Source organism: Hyla sarda, chromosome 1 (assembly GCF_029499605.1).
Source record: "Hyla sarda isolate aHylSar1 chromosome 1, aHylSar1.hap1, whole genome shotgun sequence".
Classification (NCBI taxonomy): Eukaryota; Metazoa; Chordata; class Amphibia; order Anura; family Hylidae; genus Hyla; species Hyla sarda.
The window spans coordinates 498,290-520,002 of NC_079189.1; the positions used below are offsets into that span (position 1 = coordinate 498,290).

General features: G+C 46.6%; 2 protein-coding genes across 3 annotated transcripts in view; one reads left to right on the forward strand and one right to left on the reverse strand.

The window, feature by feature from the left end:
- Window positions 1-16,810, forward strand: part of LOC130299747 (oocyte zinc finger protein XlCOF7.1-like) — a 113,154-nt gene extending 96,344 nt beyond the window's left edge. The window contains exons 15-18 of the mRNA XM_056551489.1: window positions 11,837-11,846; window positions 11,944-12,035; window positions 12,123-12,246; window positions 15,127-16,810. Coding sequence (XP_056407464.1) covers window positions 11,837-11,846; window positions 11,944-12,035; window positions 12,123-12,246; window positions 15,127-16,337 — 1,437 coding nt within the window. The 3' untranslated portion in view covers window positions 16,338-16,810. The remainder of the gene's footprint in view (window positions 1-11,836; window positions 11,847-11,943; window positions 12,036-12,122; window positions 12,247-15,126) is intronic.
- LOC130277649 (zinc finger protein 569-like) overlaps window positions 1-21,713 on the reverse strand; it is a 614,204-nt gene that overhangs the window by 322,824 nt on the left and 269,667 nt on the right. The gene's annotated exons all lie outside the window — the stretch shown is intronic.

The following is a 21,713-nucleotide window of genomic DNA, read 5'->3' on the forward strand; positions in this document are numbered from 1 at the left end:
GGTCTGGTGATGACTGGAGACGTGACACTGCTGGGACATTATACAGTAATGGAGGGGTCTGGTGATGATTAGAGAGGTGACACTGCTGGGACATTATACAGTAATGGAGGGGTCTGGTGATGACTGGAGAGGTGACACTGCTGGGTTATTATACAGTAATGGAGGGGTCTGGTGATGACTGGAGAGGGGACACTGCTGGGACATCATACAGTAATGGAGGGGTCTGGTGATGATTAGATAGGTGACAATGCTGGGACATTATACAGTAATGGAGGGGTCTGGTGATGACTGGAGAGGTGACACTGCTGGGACATTCTACAATAATCGAGAGGTCTGGTGATGATTAGAGAGGTGACACTGCTGGGACATTATACAGTAATGGAGGAGTCTGGTGATGACTGGAGAGGTGACACTGCTGGGACATTATACAGTAATGGAGGGGTCTGGTGATGACTGGAGAGGTGACACTGCTGGGACATTATACAGTAATGGAGAGGTTTGGTGATGATTAGAGAGGTGACACTGCTGGGACATTATACAGTAATGGAGGGGTCTGGTGATGATTAGATAGGTGACACTGCTGGGACATTATACAGTAATGGAGGGTCTGGTGATGACTGGAGAGGTGACACTGCTGGGACATTATACAGTAATGGAGGGGTCTGGTGATGACTGGAGAGGTGACACTGCTGGGACATTATACAGCAATCGAGGGGTCTGGTGATGACCAGAGAGGTGTCACTGCTGGGACATTATACAGTAATGGAGGGGTCTGGTGATGACCAGAGAGGTGTCACTGCTGGGACATTATACAGTAATGGAGGGGTCTGGTGATGACTGGAGAGGTGACACTGCTGGGACATTATATAGTAATGGAGGGGGTCTGGTGATGACTGGAGAGGTGACACTGCTGGGACATTATACAGTAATGGAGGAGTCTGGTAATGACCAGAGAGGTGACACTGCTGGGACATTATACAGTAATGGAGGGGTCTGGTGATGATTAGAGAGGTGACACTGCTGGGACATTATACAGTAATGAAGGAGTCTGGTGATGACTGGAGAGGTGACACTGCTGGGACATTATACAGTAATGGAGGGGTCTGGTGATGACTGGAGAGGTGACACTGCTGGGACATTATACAGTAATGGAGGGGTCTGGTAATGATTAGAGAGGTGACACTGCTGGGACATTATACAGTAATGGATGGGTCTGGTGATGACTGGAGAGGTGACACTGCTGGGACATTATACAGTAATGGAGGGGTCTGGTGATGACTGGAGAGGTGACACTGCTGGGACATTATACAGTAATGGAGGGGTCTGGTGATGACTAGAGAGGTGACACTGCTGGGACATTATACAGTAATGGAGGGGTCTGGTGATGACTAGAGAGGTGACACTGCTGGGACATTATACAGTAATGGAGGGGTCTGGGGATGACTGGAGAGGTGACACTGCTGGGACATCATACAGTAATGGAGGGGTCTGGTGATGATTAGATAGGTGACACTGCTGGGACATTATACAGTAATGGATCGGTCTGGTGATGACTGGAGAGGTGACACTGCTGGGACATTCTACAATAATCGAGAGGTCTGGTGATGACTGGAGAGGTGACACTTCTGGGACATTATACAGTAATGGAGGGGTCTGGTGATGACTGGAGAGGTGACACTGCTGAGACATTATACAGTAATGGAGGGGTCTGGTGATGACTGGAGAGGTGACACTGCTGGGACATTATACAGTAATGGAGGGGTCTGGTGATGACTGGAGAGGTGACCCTGCTGGGACATTATACAGTAATGGAGGGGTCTGGTGATGACTGGAGAGGTGACACTGCTGGGACATTATACAGTAATGGAGGGGTCTGGTGATGACTGGAGAGGTGACTTCTGGGACATTATACAGTAATGGAGGGGTCTGGTGATGATTAGAGAGGTGACACTGCTGGGACATTATACAGTAATGGAGGGGTCTGGTGATGACTGGAGAGGTGACACTGCTGGGACATTATACAGTAATGGAGGGGTCTGGGGATGACTGGAGAGGTGACACTGCTGGGACATTATATAGTAATGGAGATGTCTGGTGATGAGAGGTGACACTGCTGGGACATTATACAGTAATGGAGGGGTCTGGTGATGACTGGAGAGGTGACACTGCTGGGACATTATACAGTAATGGAGGGGTCTGGGGATGACTGGAGAGGTGACACTGCTGGGACATTATATAGTAATGGAGAGGTCTGGTGATGAGAGGTGACACTGCTGGGACATTATACAGTAATGGAGGGGTCTGGTGATGACTGGAGAGGTGACACTGCTGGGACATTATACAGTAATGGAGAGGTCTGGTGATGATTAGAGAGGTGACACTGCTGGGACATTATACAGTAAGGGAGGGGTCTGGTGATGACCAGAGAGGTGTCACTGCTGGGACATTATACAGTAATGGAGGGGTCTGGTGATGACTGGAGAGGTGACACTGCTGGGTCATTATACAGTAATGGAGGGGTCTGGTGATGATTAGAGAGGTGACACTGCTGGGACATTATACAGTAATGGTGGGGTCTGGTGATGACTGGAGAGGTGACACTGTTGGGACATTATACAGTAATGGAGGGGTCTGGTGATGACTGGAGAGGTGACACTGCTGGGACATTATACAGTAATGGTGGGGTCTGGTGATGACTGGAGAGGTGACCCTGCTGGGACATTATACAGTAATGGAGGGGTCTGGTGATAGAGAGGTGACACTGTCGGAACATTATACAGTAATGGAGGGGTCTGGTGATGACTGGAGAGGTGACACTGCTGGGACATTATACAGTAATGGAGGGGTCTGGTGATTACCAGAGAGGTGTCACTGCTGGGACATTATACAGTAATGGAGGGGTCTGGTGATGACCAGAGAGGTGTCACTGCTGGGACATTATACAGTAATGGAGGGGTCTGGTGATGACGGGAGAGGTGACAGTGCTGGGACATTATACAGTAATGGAGAAGTCTGGTGATGACTGGAGAGGTGACACTGCTGGGACATTATACAGTAATAGAGGGGTCTGGTGATGAGAGGTGACACTGCTGGGACATTGTACAGTAATGGAGGGGTCTGGTGATGAGAGGTGACACTGTTGGGACATTATACAGTAATGGAGGGGTCTGATGATGACTGGAGAGGTGACACTGCTGGGACATTATACAGTTATGGAGGGGTCTGGTGATAACTGGAGAGGTAACACTGCGGGGACATTATACAGTAATGGAGGGGTCTGGTGATGATTAGAGAGGTGACACTGCTGGGACATTATACAGTAATGGAGGAGTCTGGTGATGACTGGAGAGGTGACACTGCTGGGACATTATACAGTAATGGAGGGGTCTGGTGGTGACTGGAGAGGTGACACTGCTGGGACATTATATAGTAATGGAGGGGTCTGGTGATGACTGGAGAGGTGACACTGCTGGGACATTATACAGTAATGGAGGGGTCTGGTGATTACCAGAGAGGTGTCACTGCTGGGACATTATACAGTAATGGAGGGGTCTGGTGATGACCAGAGAGGTGTCACTGCTGGGACATTATACAGTAATGGAGGGGTCTGGTGATGACGGGAGAGGTGACAGTGCTGGGACATTATACAGTAATGGAGAAGTCTGGTGATGACTGGAGAGGTGACACTGCTGGGACATTATACAGTAATAGAGGGGTCTGGTGATGAGAGGTGACACTGCTGGGACATTGTACAGTAATGGAGGGGTCTGGTGATGAGAGGTGACACTGTTGGGACATTATACAGTAATGGAGGGGTCTGATGATGACTGGAGAGGTGACACTGCTGGGACATTATACAGTTATGGAGGGGTCTGGTGATAACTGGAGAGGTAACACTGCGGGGACATTATACAGTAATGGAGGGGTCTGGTGATGATTAGAGAGGTGACACTGCTGGGACATTATACAGTAATGGAGGAGTCTGGTGATGACTGGAGAGGTGACACTGCTGGGACATTATACAGTAATGGAGGGGTCTGGTGGTGACTGGAGAGGTGACACTGCTGGGACATTATATAGTAATGGAGGGGTCTGGTGATGACTGGAGAGGTGACACTGCTGGGACATTATACAGTAATGGAGGGGTCTGGTGATGACTGGAGAGGTGACACTGCTGGGACATTATATAGTAATGGAGGGGTCTGGTGATGACTGGAGAGGTGAGACTGCTGGGACATTATACAGTAATGGAGGGGTCTGGGGATGACTGGAGAGGTGACACTGCTGGGACATTATATAGTAATGGAGAGGTCTGGTGATGAGAGGTGACACTGCTGGGACATTATACAGTAATGGAGGGGTCTGGTGATGACTGGAGAGGTGACACTGCTGGGATATTATATAGTAATGGAGGGGTCTGGTGATGACTGGAGAGATGACACTGCTGGGACATTATACAGTAATGGAGGGGTCTGGTGATGATTAGAGAGGTGACACTGCTGGGACATTATAAAGTAATGGAGGGGTCTGGTGATGATTACAGAGGTGACACTGCTGGGATATTATACAGTAATGGAGGGGTCTGGTGATGACTGGAGAGGTGTCACTGCTGGGACATTATACAGTAATGAAGGGGTCTGGTGATGACTGGAGAGGTGACACTGCTGGGTCATTATACAGTAATGGAGGGGTCTGGTGATTAGAGAGGTGACACTGCTGGGACATTATACAGTAATGGTGGGGTCTGGTGATGACTGGAGAGGTGACACTGCTGGGACATTATACAGTAATGGAGGGGTCTGGTGATGACTGGAGAGGTGACACTGCTGGGACATTATACAGTAATGGAGGGGTCTGGTGATGACTGGAGAGGTGACCCTGCTGGGACATTATACAGTAATGGAGGGGTCTGGTGATGACTGGAGAGGTTATACTGCTGGGACATTATACAGTAATGGGGTGGGGGGTCTGGTGATGACTGGGGAGGTGACACTGCTGGGACATTATACAGTAATGGAGGGGTCTGGGGATGACTGGAGCGGTGACACTGTCGGGACATTATACAGTAATGGAGGGGTCTGGTGATGACTGGAGAGGTGACACTGCTGGGACATTATACAGTAATGGAGGGGTCTGGTGATTACCAGAGAGGTGTCACTGCTGGGACATTATACAGTAATGGAGGGGTCTGGTGATGACCAGAGAGGTGTCACTGCTGGGACATTATACAGTAATGGAGGGGTCTGGTGATGACGGGAGAGGTGACAGTGCTGGGACATTATACAGTAATGGAGAAGTCTGGTGATGACTGGAGAGGTGACACTGCTGGGACATTATACAGTAATGGAGAAGTCTGGTGATGACTGGAGAGGTGACACTGCTGGGACATTATACAGTAATAGAGGGGTCTGGTGATGAGAGGTGACACTGCTGGGACATTGTACAGTAATGGAGGGGTCTGGTGATGAGAGGTGACACTGTTGGGACATTATACAGTAATGGAGGGGTCTGATGATGACTGGAGAGGTGACACTGCTGGGACATTATACAGTTATGGAGGGGTCTGGTGATAACTGGAGAGGTAACACTGCGGGGACATTATACAGTAATGGAGGGGTCTGGTGATGATTAGAGAGGTGACACTGCTGGGACATTATACAGTAATGGAGGAGTCTGGTGATGACTGGAGAGGTGACACTGCTGGGACATTATACAGTAATGGAGGGGTCTGGTGGTGACTGGAGAGGTGACACTGCTGGGACATTATATAGTAATGGAGGGGTCTGGTGATGACTGGAGAGGTGACACTGCTGGGACATTATACAGTAATGGAGGGGTCTGGGGATGACTGGAGAGGTGACACTGCTGGGACATTATATAGTAATGGAGAGGTCTGGTGATGAGAGGTGACACTGCTGGGACATTATACAGTAATGGAGGGGTCTGGTGATGACTGGAGAGGTGACACTGCTGGGATATTATATAGTAATGGAGGGGTCTGGTGATGACTGGAGAGATGACACTGCTGGGACATTATACAGTAATGGAGGGGTCTGGTGATGATTAGAGAGGTGACACTGCTGGGACATTATAAAGTAATGGAGGGGTCTGGTGATGATTACAGAGGTGACACTGCTGGGATATTATACAGTAATGGAGGGGTCTGGTGATGACTGGAGAGGTGTCACTGCTGGGACATTATACAGTAATGAAGGGGTCTGGTGATGACTGGAGAGGTGACACTGCTGGGTCATTATACAGTAATGGAGGGGTCTGGTGATTAGAGAGGTGACACTGCTGGGACATTATACAGTAATGGTGGGGTCTGGTGATGACTGGAGAGGTGACACTGCTGGGACATTATACAGTAATGGAGGGGTCTGGTGATGACTGGAGAGGTGACACTGCTGGGACATTATACAGTAATGGAGGGGTCTGGTGATGACTGGAGAGGTGACCCTGCTGGGACATTATACAGTAATGGAGGGGTCTGGTGATGACTGGAGAGGTTATACTGCTGGGACATTATACAGTAATGGGGTGGGGGGTCTGGTGATGACTGGGGAGGTGACACTGCTGGGACATTATACAGTAATGGAGGGGTCTGGGGATGACTGGAGCGGTGACACTGTCGGGACATTATACAGTAATGGAGGGGTCTGGTGATTACCAGAGAGGTGACACTGCTGGGACATTATACAGTAATGGAGGGGTCTGGTGATTACCAGAGAGGTGTCACTGCTGGGACATTATACAGTAATGGAGGGGTCTGGTGATGACCAGAGAGGTGTCACTGCTGGGACATTATACAGTAATGGAGGGGTCTGGTGATGACTGTAGAGGAGACACTGCTTGGACATTATACAGTAATGGAGGAGTCTGGTGATGACTGGAGAGGTGACACTGCTGGGACACTATACAGTAATGGAGGGGTCTGGTGATGACTGGAGAGGTGACCCTGCTGGGACATTATACAGTAATGGAGGGGTCTGGTGATGATTAGAGAGGTGACACTGCTGGGACATTATACAGTAATGGAGGAGTCTGGTGATGACTGGAGAGGTGACACTGCTGGGACACTATACAGTAATGGAGGGGTCTGGTGATGACAGGAGAGGTGACCCTGCTGGGACATTATACAGTAATGGAGGGGTCTGGTGATGATTAGAGAGGTGACACTGCTGGGACATTATACAGTAATGGAGGGGTCTGGTGATGACTGGAGAGGTGACACTGCTGGGACATTATACAGTAATGGAGGGGTCTGGTGATGACTAGAGAGGTGACACTGCTGGGACATAATACAGTAATGGAGGGGTCTGGTGATGACTGTAGAGGTGACACTGCTGGGACATTATACAGTAATGGAGGGGTCTGGTGATGATTAGAGAGGTGACACTGCTGGGACATTATACAGTAATGGAGGGGTCTGGTGGTGATTAGAGAGGTGACACTGCTGGGACATTATACAGTAATGGAGGGGTCTGGTGGTGATTAGAGAGGTGACACTGCTGGGACATTATACAGTAATGGAGGGTTCTGGTGATGATTAGAGAGGTGACACTGCTGGGACATTATACAGTAATGGAGGGGTCTGGTGATGACTGGAGTGGTGACCCTGCTGGGACATTATACAGTAATGGAGGGGTCTGGTGATAACTGGAGAGGTGACCCTGCTGGGACATTATACAGTAATGGAGGGGTCTGGTGATGACTGGAGAGGTGACCCTGCTGGGACATTATACAGTAATGGAGGGGTCTGGTGATGATTAGAGAGGTGACCCTGCTGGGACATTATACAGTAATGGAGGGGTCTGGTGATGACTGGAGGGGTGACACTGCTGGGACATTATACAGTAATGGAGGGGTCTGGTGATGACTGGAGAGGTGACACTGCTGGGACATTATACAGTAATGGAGGGGTCTGGGGATGACTGGAGAGGTGACACTGCTGGGACATTATATAGTAATGGAGATGTCTGGTGATGAGAGGTGACACTGCTGGGACATTATACAGTAATGGAGGGGTCTGGTGATGACTGGAGAGGTGACACTGCTGGGACATTATACAGTAATGGAGGGGTCTGGGGATGACTGGAGAGGTGACACTGCTGGGACATTATATAGTAATGGAGAGGTCTGGTGATGAGAGGTGACACTGCTGGGACATTATACAGTAATGGAGGGGTCTGGTGATGACTGGAGAGGTGACACTGCTGGGACATTATACAGTAATGGAGAGGTCTGGTGATGATTAGAGAGGTGACACTGCTGGGACATTATACAGTAAGGGAGGGGTCTGGTGATGACCAGAGAGGTGTCACTGCTGGGACATTATACAGTAATGGAGGGGTCTGGTGATGACTGGAGAGGTGACACTGCTGGGTCATTATACAGTAATGGAGGGGTCTGGTGATGATTAGAGAGGTGACACTGCTGGGACATTATACAGTAATGGTGGGGTCTGGTGATGACTGGAGAGGTGACACTGTTGGGACATTATACAGTAATGGAGGGGTCTGGTGATGACTGGAGAGGTGACACTGCTGGGACATTATACAGTAATGGTGGGGTCTGGTGATGACTGGAGAGGTGACCCTGCTGGGACATTATACAGTAATGGAGGGGTCTGGTGATAGAGAGGTGACACTGTCGGAACATTATACAGTAATGGAGGGGTCTGGTGATGACTGGAGAGGTGACACTGCTGGGACATTATACAGTAATGGAGGGGTCTGGTGATTACCAGAGAGGTGTCACTGCTGGGACATTATACAGTAATGGAGGGGTCTGGTGATGACCAGAGAGGTGTCACTGCTGGGACATTATACAGTAATGGAGGGGTCTGGTGATGACGGGAGAGGTGACAGTGCTGGGACATTATACAGTAATGGAGAAGTCTGGTGATGACGGGAGAGGTGACACTGCTGGGACATTATACAGTAATAGAGGGGTCTGGTGATGAGAGGTGACACTGCTGGGACATTGTACAGTAATGGAGGGGTCTGGTGATGAGAGGTGACACTGTTGGGACATTATACAGTAATGGAGGGGTCTGATGATGACTGGAGAGGTGACACTGCTGGGACATTATACAGTTATGGAGGGGTCTGGTGATAACTGGAGAGGTAACACTGCGGGGACATTATACAGTAATGGAGGGGTCTGGTGATGATTAGAGAGGTGACACTGCTGGGACATTATACAGTAATGGGAGGAGTCTGGTGATGACTGGAGAGGTGACACTGCTGGGACATTATACAGTAATGGAGGGGTCTGGTGGTGACTGGAGAGGTGACACTGCTGGGACATTATATAGTAATGGAGGGGTCTGGTGATGACTGGAGAGGTGACACTGCTGGGACATTATACAGTAATGGAGGGGTCTGGTGATGACTGGAGAGGTGACACTGCTGGGACATTATATAGTAATGGAGGGGTCTGGTGATGACTGGAGAGGTGACACTGCTGGGACATTATACAGTAATGGAGGGGTCTGGGGATGACTGGAGAGGTGACACTGCTGGGACATTATATAGTAATGGAGAGGTCTGGTGATGAGAGGTGACACTGCTGGGACATTATACAGTAATGGAGGGGTCTGTGATGACTGGAGAGGTGACACTGCTGGGATATTATATAGTAATGGAGGGGTCTGGTGATGACTGGAGAGATGACACTGCTGGACATTATACAGTAATGGAGGGGTCTGGTGATGATTAGAGAGGTGACACTGCTGGGACATTATAAAGTAATGGAGGGGTCTGGTGATGATTACAGAGGTGACACTGCTGGGATATTATACAGTAATGGAGGGGTCTGGTGATGACTGGAGAGGTGTCACTGCTGGGACATTATACAGTAATGAAGGGGTCTGGTGATGACTGAGAGGTGACACTGCTGGGTCATTATACAGTAATGGAGGGGTCTGGTGATTAGAGAGGTGACACTGCTGGGACATTATACAGTAATGGTGGGGTCTGGTGATGACTGGAGAGGTGACACTGCTGGGACATTATACAGTAATGGAGGGGTCTGGTGATGACTGGAGAGGTGACACTGCTGGGACATTATACAGTAATGGAGGGGTCTGGTGATGACTGGAGAGGTGACCCTGCTGGACATTATACCAGTAATGGAGGGGTCTGGTGATGACTGGAGAGTTATACTGCTGGGACATTATACAGTAATGGGGTGGGGGGTCTGGTGATGACTGGGGAGGTGACACTGCTGGGACATTATACAGTAATGGAGGGGTCTGGGGATGACTGGAGCGGTGACACTGTCGGGACATTATACAGTAATGGAGGGGTCTGGTGATTACCAGAGAGGTGACACTGCTAGGACATTATACAGTAATGGAGGGGTCTGGTGATTACCAGAGAGGTGTCACTGCTGGGACATTATACAGTAATGGAGGGGTCTGGTGATGACCAGAGAGGTGTCACTGCTGGGACATTATACAGTAATGGAGGGGTCTGGTGATGACTGTAGAGGAGACACTGCTTGGACATTATACAGTAATGGAGGAGTCTGGTGATGACTGGAGAGGTGACACTTGCTGGGACACTATACAGTAATGGAGGGGTCTGGTGATGACTGGAGAGGTGACCCTGCTGGGACATTATACAGTAATGGAGGGGTCTGGTGATGATTAGAGAGGTGACACTGCTGGGACATTATACAGTAATGGAGGAGTCTGGTGATGACTGGAGAGGTGACACTGCTGGGACACTATACAGTAATGGAGGGGTCTGGTGATGACTGGAGAGGTGACCCTGCTGGGACATTATACAGTAATGGAGGGGTCTGGTGATGATTAGAGAGGTGACACTGCTGGGACATTATACAGTAATGGAGGGGTCTGGTGATGACTGGAGAGGTGACACTGCTGGGACATTATACAGTAATGGAGGGGTCTGGTGATGACTAGAGAGGTGACACTGCTGGGACATAATACAGTAATGGAGGGGTCTGGTGATGACTGTAGAGGTGACACTGCTGGGACATTATACAGTAATGGAGGGGTCTGGTGATGATTAGAGAGGTGACACTGCTGGGACATTATACAGTAATGGAGGGGTCTGGTGGTGATTAGAGAGGTGACACTGCTGGGACATTATACAGTAATGGAGGGGTCTGGTGGTGATTAGAGAGGTGACACTGCTGGGACATTATACAGTAATGGAGGGGTTCTGGTGATGATTAGAGAGGTGACACTGCTGGGACATTATACAGTAATGGAGGGGTCTGGTGATGACTGGAGTGGTGACCCCTGCTGGGACATTATACAGTAATGGAGGGGTCTGGTGATAACTGGAGAGGTGACCCTGCTGGGACATTATACAGTAATGGAGGGGTCTGGTGATGACTGGAGAGGTGACCCTGCTGGGACATTATACAGTAATGGAGGGGTCTGGTGATGATTAGAGAGGTGACCCTGCTGGGACATTATACAGTAATGGAGGGGTCTGGTGATGACTGGAGGGGTGACACTGCTGGGACATTATACAGTAATGGAGGGGTCTGGTGATGACTGGAGAGGTGACACTGCTGGGACATTATACAGTAATGGAGGGGTCTGGTGATGACTGGAGGGGTGACACTGCTGGGACATTTTACAGTAATGGAGGGGTCTGGTGATGATTAGAGAGGTGACACTGCAGGGACATTATACAGTAATGGAGGGGTCTGGTGATGACGGTATCATTGTGTGTCAGGTTCCTATAAGGTGTCAGGATGTGGCGGTCTATTTCTCCATGGAGGAGTGGGAGTATGTAGAAGGACACAAGGATCTGTACCAGGACATAGTCATGATGGAGGATCACCGCCCCTCACATCACAAGGTAAGAAGAGACATATATATAGATATCACTCTCACTACCTAGTGACATAGACATCTATCCAGCACTGATGTATTCATTCCCTGTGTGTTCCCTATAGATGGAGTCGTTGATAGAAATCCACCCGAGAGGTGTCCCCGCCCTCTGTATTCCCAGGACTGTCCAGAGGGAAATGTCCCAGAGAACAATCAGGTAAATGACTCTAAAGTCTCCTCAGAATATCACATTCAAGTGATTGACCCCAAGACCATTTTAGTTTTTTCTTTCTTGTCTGTTTAGGCTGAAGATCTGATGGATATTAAGATTGAGGTTAAAGATGAACCAGAAGAGGAGACGGATCTCTGGGCCGATCACCCGTGGAGGAGGGAAGTGGAGGAGGAAATTCCAGGAGGTGTTACCCCAGGTATGTAATAATTCTCCAGGAGGTGTTACCCCAGGTATGTAATAATTCCAGGAGATGTTACCCCAGGTATGTAATAATTCCAGGAGGTGTTACCCCAGGTATGTAATAATTCCAGGAGGTGTTACCCCAGGTATGTAATAATTCCGGGAGGTGTTACCCCAGGTATGTAATAATTCCGGGAGGTGTTACCCCAGGTATGTAATAATTCCAGGAGGTGTTACCCCAGGTATGTAATAATTCCGGGAGGTGTTGTCCCGGGTATGTAATAATTCCAGGAGGTGTTGTCCCGGGTATGTAATAATTCCAGGAGGTGTTACCCCGGGTATGTAATAATTCTGGGAGGTGTTACCCCAGATATTTAATAATTCCAGGAGGTGTTACCCCAGGTATGTAATAATTCCAGGAATTGTTGTCCCAGGTATGTAATAATTCCAGGAGGTGTTGTCCCAGGTATGGAATAATTCCAGGAGGTGTTGTCCCAGGTATGTAATAATTCCAGGAGGTGTTGTCCCAGGTATGTAATAATTCCGAGAGGTGTTGTCCCCGGCATGTAATATTTCCAGGAGGTGTTGTCTCAGGTATGTAATAATTCCAGGAGGTGTTGTCTCAGGTATGTAATAATTCCAGGAGATGTTACCCCAGGTATGTAGTGTTTCCAGGAGGTGTTGTCCCAGGTATGTAATGTTTCCAGGAGGTTTTGTCCCAGGTATGTAATAATTCCAGGAGGTGTTGTCCCTGGTATGTAATAATTTCAGGAGGTGTTGTCCCAGGTATGTAATAATTCCAGGAGGTGTTGTCCCAGGTATGTAATAATTCCAGGAGGTGTTGTCCCAGGTATGTAATAATTCCGAGAGGTGTTGTCCCAGGTATGTAATAATTCCAGGAGGTGTTGTCTCAGGTATGTAATAATTCCAGGAGGTGTTGTCCCAGGTATGTAATGTTTCCAGGAGGTGTTGTCCCAGGTATGTAATAATTCCAGGAGGTGTTGTCCCGGGTATGTAATATTTCCAGGAGGTGTTGTCCCAGGTATGTAATATTTCCAGGAGGTGTTGTCCCAGGTATGTAATATTTCCAGGAGGTGTTGTCCCAGGTATGTAGTAATGGATTACAGAGGGAATTCAGAGGTGTCTTCAGGGGAGGCTCCACCTTAGATCTACATGACATTAACCCTTCAGGCCCCAGTGATCCCCTGTGTTATGTATAGTCAGGACCGGAGGGAGGTGACTATATAGAGATCCTCTCCAGGGTCATCTATGGGTCCTGTCATGCTCCATACTTAAAGGGGTACACCGGCCCTAATACATCTTATACCTATCCAAAGGATAGGGGATAAGATGTCTGGTTGCGGGGGTCCCTACGCTGGAGACCTCCGCAATCTGTCATTGTGCACCCACCTTCTGGAGGCTCCAAATGTGTAGCGCGGCAACCACGGGGCTGGAGTATTGTGACAACACGACTCCGCCCCCGTGTGAGTTCACGCCCCGCCCCCTCAATGCAAGTCTATGGGAGGGGGCGTGACGCTGCTCAGCTTTTGGGACAAAATGTTCCGAACGCGTAGAGCCGGGGCCGGGAGCTTGTGACGTCATAGCCCCTCCCCTCATTAAATCACACCCCGCCCCCTCAATGCAAGTCTATGTCGTCACGCCCCCTCCCATAGACTTGCATTGAGGGGGCGGGGTGTGATTTCATGAGTAAGTGTGGAGTAACGATACTTCAGAAAGAGGTACATCCGGGTGTAGCGAGGGACCGGCGCATGCGCAGTTACACTGCACAGAGCGCTCTCCCGATGCGCTGCGCTCAGGGGGAAAATAAATATGCGAACAAGGGGGGTGGGCTAAGGCCCCAAAGCAAGGCTGCCAGCGGGGGACCCGCCTTCAGAGTGCAAGTAAAAAAATAAAAACAGCGGCGACAAGAAAACATAAAAAGAAGTAAGTGACCCCTGTATGGACTCCTGTTCACCCGCACAGTGTATTGGGTTTAGTGCGGGTGAACTTGGTGACCGTTTTCCTTCATTATTTTTATTTCCCACTAGGGACTTCACAATGTGATTGGTCACGTATATAATGCTGCGGTAAATAATGCGTTATTGCCTTTTAATATTAAACTTCCAGACGATCGGTGTCCCTGCTCCTGTATAACCACCTACATGCTGTGGATACTATTGACTGCAGCATCTAAGGGGCAAAAATGATCAGTATTATCTCTGATTCTGGGGATTGTAGCAGGATGGTGGCTGAATATCACCATAAATGTTGGGAACGCTAGTCGGACCCCCGCGATCAGATATCTTATTCCCTATCCTTTTGGATAGGGGAAAAGATGTCCAGGGTTTGTAGCCTGACAGATGTTATAAATTTCTCTCCTTGATGTGTGATTAAAGGGGTATTCCAGGAAAAAAACTTTTTATATATATATATATATATATATATATATATATATATCTATATCAACTGGCTCCAGAAAGTTAAACAGATTTGTAAATTACTTCTATTAAAAAAATCTGAATCCTTCCAGTACTTATCAGCTGCTGAAGTTGAGTTCTTCTCTGGCAACAGTGCTCTCTGCTGACACATCTGCTTTTCTCAGGAACTGCACAGAGTAGAAGAGGTTTGCTATGGGGGTTTGCTTCTACTCTGGACAGTTCCCGAGACAGACAGAGGGACAGACAGAGGTGTCAGCAGAGAGCACTTAGACAGAAAAGAACAACTCAACTTCAGCAGCTCATAAGTACTGAAAGGATTAAGATTTTTTAATAGAAGTAATTTACAAATCTGTTGAACTTTCTGAAGCCAGTTGATATATAAAAAATCATTTTTTTTCCTGGAATACCCCTTTTTAAATGAATAAATAAATAACAGAATCCATCTTTAATCCTAACAGAACACAACTCAGAAGGAAACGTCATGTTTTCGCAAAATTATATATTAGAAGATGGAAAGATCATGGAGCGCTCCTCAGGAGAAGATGGAGAGATCATGGAGCGCTCCTCCGGAGAAGATGAAGATATGATGGAGCGCTCCTCAGGAGAAGACCTCCTTACCCCTAATGTCCATCCAGATCTATCCTATAATAATCCACCTGATCATGAGGAACCTTCTCCTGACCAACCACACATTGTTACCACAAGGACAGGGGATGAAAGGTTCCATTGTGGTGAATGTGGAAGAGATTTTACAACAAGTTCAGCTCTTGTCACACACAGAAGCATTCACCTAGAAGAGAAACCGTTTTCATGTTCAGAATGTGGGAAATGTTTTATTACTAAAGTCAAACTAAGAAACCATGAGCGATGTCACAAAGAAAAGAAGCCGTACTCGTGTTTAGAATGTGGGAAACGCTGTAGAAATAAATCACAACTTGATATTCACGTTCGAAGTCACACAGGAGAGAAGCCATATTCATGTTCAGAATGCGGGAAATGTTTTGTTACTACAGTCAAACTAAGGAACCATCAGAGAAGTCACACAGGGGAAAAGCCGTATTCGTGTTCAGAATGCGGGAAAGGTTTTACAGATAAATCGAGTCTTGTTATACACGAGAGAATTCACACAGGAGAGAAGCCGTATGCATGTTCAGGATGTAAGAAGTGTTTTACGCATAAATCACAGCTTGTTATACACGAGAGAGTACACACAGGGGAGAAGCCGTATTCGTGCTCAGAATGTGAGAAATGTTTCGCAAGTAAACCACAGCTGATAAAACATGAAAGGATTCACACAGGAGAGAAGCCCTATTTATGTACAGAATGTGGGAAATGTTTTATAAATCAATCAAATCTTGTCACGCATCAGAGAATCCACACGGGAGAAAAGCCGTATTCCTGTTCTGAATGCGGGAAATGCTTTGCCCAGAAATCCCTTCTTGTCATACACGAGAGAAATCACACTGGAGAGAAGCCGTATTCGTGTTCGGAATGCGGGAAATGTTTTGTGAGCAAATCAGATCTGCACATACATAAGAGAAGTCATACTGGGGAAAAGCCGTATTCATGCTCAGTATGTGGGAAATGTTTTGCAAAGAAATCGCGTCTGGTTAAACATGAGAGCAGTCACACCGGAGATGAGGGATTCAATATAGTCGTAATATCCTGACCCCACAGGCCGCAGCGATTACCGTTTTGTTCACCTTGCAATGAACCTAAAGAAAGACAACACAGTCCAACGAGCGCAGTGTGAACAATGTCGTGTTTGTCCCTGATCGAAATATAACGTAATGAAGTCTTCTATAGAACAGTATTCGTATAACTTTGAACAATCGGTCGATGCACATTTGAGGCAGTGCAGTATATGTCCACGCATTTCAAGCCTAAAGTAATCGCAGCGTCCCGTCCTGTCCCGTCCCACTAACTTCTCCCATATCGATTATCTTATATCAATATTTTTAGAGTTTTTTTTCTTTTTAGACAAATTACACAGGGTAACATTTAGTAGTCGCATAACTTTTGCATCATTTTCATCAATCCTCGGTCGATGGTCATGGCCGTAAATGTTGACACCCCTAAAATGAAGTATTTCTCACAGGAAAGGATTGTAGTAACATATCAACTGGCTCCGGAAAGTCTAACAGATTTGTAAATTACTTCTATTAAAAAAATCTTAATCCTTCCAATAGTTATTAGCTTCTGAAGTTGAGTTGCTGTTTTCTGTCTAACTGCTCTCTGATGACTCACGTCCCGGGAGCTGTGCATGATGGGAGAATATCCCCATAGGAACTGCACAGCTCCCGGGACGTGAGTCATCAGAAAGCAGTTAGACAGAAAACAGCAACTCAACTTCAGAAGCTAATAACTATTGGAAGGATTAAGATTTTTTAATAGAAGTAATTAACAAATCTGTTTAACTTTCTGGAGCCAGTTGATATATAAAAAAATGTTTTGGCCTTGAATACCCCTTTAATACCCTGTTTCCCTGAAAATACACCCTACCTCGAAAATAAGCCCTAGCTGGAGTATCAGGGTGGGCTGCAATATAATCCCTACCCCGAAAATAAGACCTAGGCCAGACATACTCAACTGGCGGCCCGCGGTCCAGATCCGGACCGTGGCCGCCAGTAATGCGGACTGGAACGCTCTCCACTCCCCCCCCCCCCCCCCCTTTGGCTGGTCCCTTGGCAAGTTAAATGAGCCGGGGCAGGGACACTGTCGCTTTAAAACGTCCGCGCGTGTAAGCACGCCTGATGTCACGGACATGTCCCTGCCCCGGCTGCTAAGCAGCAGAAGGAGATCCCACCGCCGAGAGCTGCAGCTTCAGTTGTGGACGCTATGAAGGTGGGGTAGTGCTGGTTTCCGCTGGGGATGAAATGTGTAGTTTATTATGGCAGAGGGGTGGGGGGCACTGTAGGTGTGTGGAGGATGACGGGGGAAGGGGAGGATGGGGGAGCTGTAGCAGTGTGGAGGATGGGGGGCTGCAGGAGTGTGGAGGATGGGGGGCTGTAGCAGTGTGGAAGATGGGGGGGGGGGTGCAGCATCCTCCACACTCCCACAGCCCCCCATCCTCCACACTGCTACAGCCCCCCCCCCCCCCCAATAAATAAATAAGCCCTAGTGTGTTTTTTGTGACTAAAATTAATATAAGACCCGGTCTTATTTTTGGAGAAACACGGTATTTGGTTGCACACCCTTTGGAAAAATAAGTGAAATCAGTGTCTTCCTATAACCATTAATAAGCTTCTTACACCTCTCAGCTGGAATGTTGGACCACTCTTCCTTTACAAACTGCTCCCGGTCTCTTATTGGAAGGCGCCTTTTCCCAACAGTAATTATAAGATCTCTCCACAGGTGATCAATGGGATTTAGATCTGGACTCATTGCTGACACTTCAGAACTCTCCAGCGCTTTGTTGTCGTCCATTTCTGGGGCTTTTTGACATATGTTTGGGGTCATTGTCCTGCTGGAAGACCCAAGATCTCAGACACAAACCCAGCTTTCTGACACTGGGCTGTACAGTGCGACCCAAAATCCATTGGTAATCCTCAGATTTCATGATGTCTTGTACACATTCCTCCTGGGTCTCCTCCATAGCGGGGTCCTCCGGGGTCTCCTCCATAGCGGGGTCCTCCTGGGTCGTCTCTATAGTGGGGTCCTCCTGGGTCTCCTCCATAGTGGGGTCCTCCTGGGTCTCCTCCATAGTGGGGGTCCTCCTGGGTCTCCTCCATAGTGGGGTCCGCCTGGGTCTCCTCCATAGTGGGGTCCTCCGGGGTCTCCTCCATAGTGGGGTCCTCCGGGGTCTCCTCCATAGCGGGGTCCTCCTGGGTCTCCTCCATAGCGGGTCCTCCTGGGTCTCCTCCATAGTGGGGGTCTTCCTGGGTCTCCTCCATAGTGGGGTCCTCCTGGGTCTCCTCCATAGTGGGGTCCTCCTGGGTCAACTCCATAGTGGGGTCCTCCTGGGTTTCCTCCATAGTGGGGTCCTCCTGGGTCAACTCCATAGTGGGGTCCTCCTGGGTCTCCTGCCATAGTGGGGTCCTCCTGGGTCAACTCCATAGTGGGGTCCTCCTGGGTCTCCTGCCATAGTGGGGTCCTCCTGGGTCTCCTCCATAGTGGGGTCCTCCTGGGTCTCCTCCTTAGTGGGGTCCTCCTGGGTCTCCTCCATAGCATTTCATTTTATTTAAATGTGGACGGATAGTTTGCGCTGACACTGATGCTCCCTGAGCCTGCAGGACAGCTTGAATATCTTTGGAACTTGTTTGGGGCTGCTTATCCACCATCCGGACTATCCTGCGGTGACACCTTTCATCAGTTTCTCTCTTCCGTCCACGCCCAGGGAGATTATCTACAGGGCCATGGGTTGTAATCTTCTTGATAATGTTGCGCACTGTGGACAAAGACAAATCTAGATCTCTGGAGATGGACTTGTAACCTGGAGATTGTTGATATTTCCCACAATTTTGGTTCCCAAGTCCTCAGACAGTTCTCTTCTCCTCTTTCTGTTGTCCATGCTTAGTGTGACACACACAGACACACAATGCAAAGACTAAGTGAACTTCTCTCCTTTTTATCTGCTTTCAGGTGTGATGTTTATATTGCCCACACCTGTTACTTGCCCCAGGTGAGTATAAAGTAACATCACATGCTGGAAACAATCTTATTTATCCACAATTATGAAAGGGGCCAATAATTGTGTCCGGACCATTTTTGGAGTTTGGGGACATTAGGTCCAATTTGCTTTTTTTCCTCCTTTTTTGGTTTAGTTCCAATACACACAAAGGGAATAAACATGTGTATAGCAAAACCTGTGTTACTGCAATATATATATATATATATATACACACACACAGAGGAGAGGAGATCTATATATATATATATATATATACACAGAGGAGAGGAGATCTATATATATATATACACACAAAGGGAATAAACATGTGTATAGCAAAACCTGTGTTACTGCAATATATATATATATACACAGAGGAGAGGAGATCTATATATATATATATATATATATATATACAGAGGAGATCTATATATATATATACAGAGGAGAGGAGATTATATATATATACAGAGGAGAGGAGATCTATATATATATATATATATATATATATATATATATATATATACACAGAGGAGAGGAGATCTATATATATATATATATATATACAGAGGAGAGGAGATCTATATATATATACAGAGGAGAGGAGATCTATATATATATATATATACAGAGGAGAGGAGATCTATATATATATATACAGAGGAGAGGAGATCTATATATATATATATATATATATATATATATATATACACAGAGGAGAGGAGATCTATATATATATATATATATATACAGAGGAGAGGAGATCTATATATATACACACAAAGGGAATAAACATGTGTATAGCAAAACCTGTGTTACTGCAATATATATATACAGAGGAGAGGAGATCTATATATATATATATATATATATATATATATATATATATACACAAAGGGAATAAACATGTGTATAGCAAAACCTGTGTTACTGCAATATATATATATATACAGAGGAGAGGAGATCTATATATATATACAGAGGAGAGGAGATCTATATATATATACAGAGGAGAGGAGATCTATATATATATATATACAGAGGAGAGGAGATCTATATATATATATATATATATATATATACAGAGGAGAGGAGATATATATATATATATATATATATATATATATATAAATACACACAAAGGGAATAAACGTGTATAGCAAAACCTGTGTTACTGCAATATATATATATACAGAGGAGAGGAGATCTATATATATATATACAGAGGAGAGGAGATCTATATATATATATATACAGAGGAGAGGAGATCTATATATATATATACAGAGGAGAGGAGATCTATATATATATATACAGAGGAGAGGAGATCTATATATATATATACAGAGGAGAGGAGATCTATATATATATATATATATATACAGAGGAGAGGAGATCTATATATATATATATATATATATACAAAGGGAATAAACCTGTGTTACTGCAATCCTTTCCTGTGAGAAATACTTCATCATTATATAGAAACATTTCCGTGGTGCCAACATTTACGGCCATGACTGTATATTAGAGGTCATTATTTGTCCGCTGATTCCACGGTTATTAATAAACTATAATAGAATGGCACAATATACGGTATTACCACAATTATTTACACAAAAATGTAATTTGCAAATGTAAATTCCAATGTTTCCAAATGTATTTTATTGCTTTTATATTATTTTTGTATTATCTTTGTGTCGGATCATCGTATACTCCCGTATGTCCACATGATACGCCGCATTTATTATACTGTAGATAACCACCGAATTATAACGTTTTACTCACTGGCCACTTATTGTTCAATCGTTTACCACAAATAGCTAATCAGCCAATCATATGGCAGGAAATAAATGCATTTAGGCATGTAGATGTGGTCAAGACAACTTGTTGAAGTTAAAACCGACCTCAGAATGGAGAAGAAAGTTGATTTTAAAGGTTACCTTTCATCAAAAAAACTTTTGATGTATTATAGATTAAAGGGGTATTCAAGGCCAAAAACTTTTTCTTATATTTGTGGTCATGGCTCGAAGAGCCTAGAGTGGGACCTGTACAAACTGTATAATACTGACCGTACTTACCGACCTGGAAACAGGAGACCATCTAGAGGACCTAAGAGGGAAAACTAGCGGATGAGGTGTGCCCAATTACCGCGACCGTGGGTATGCCTGATAGAGGGCATACCCTGGTGAGAATTATGAGAATGAGGGAGGGCTGGGTGGGTGACGCCAACGTAACACACGCCCCCAGATGTGGGATATGGTTGATTATATACCCCACGCCATTTCCACAAATAAAGCCAATTAGGCTTAACACTTGTGGTCATGGCTCGAAGAGCCTAGAGTGGGACCTGTACAAACTGTATAATACTGACCGTACTTACCGACCTGGAAACAGGAGACCATCTAGAGGACCTAAGAGGGAAAACTAGCGGAT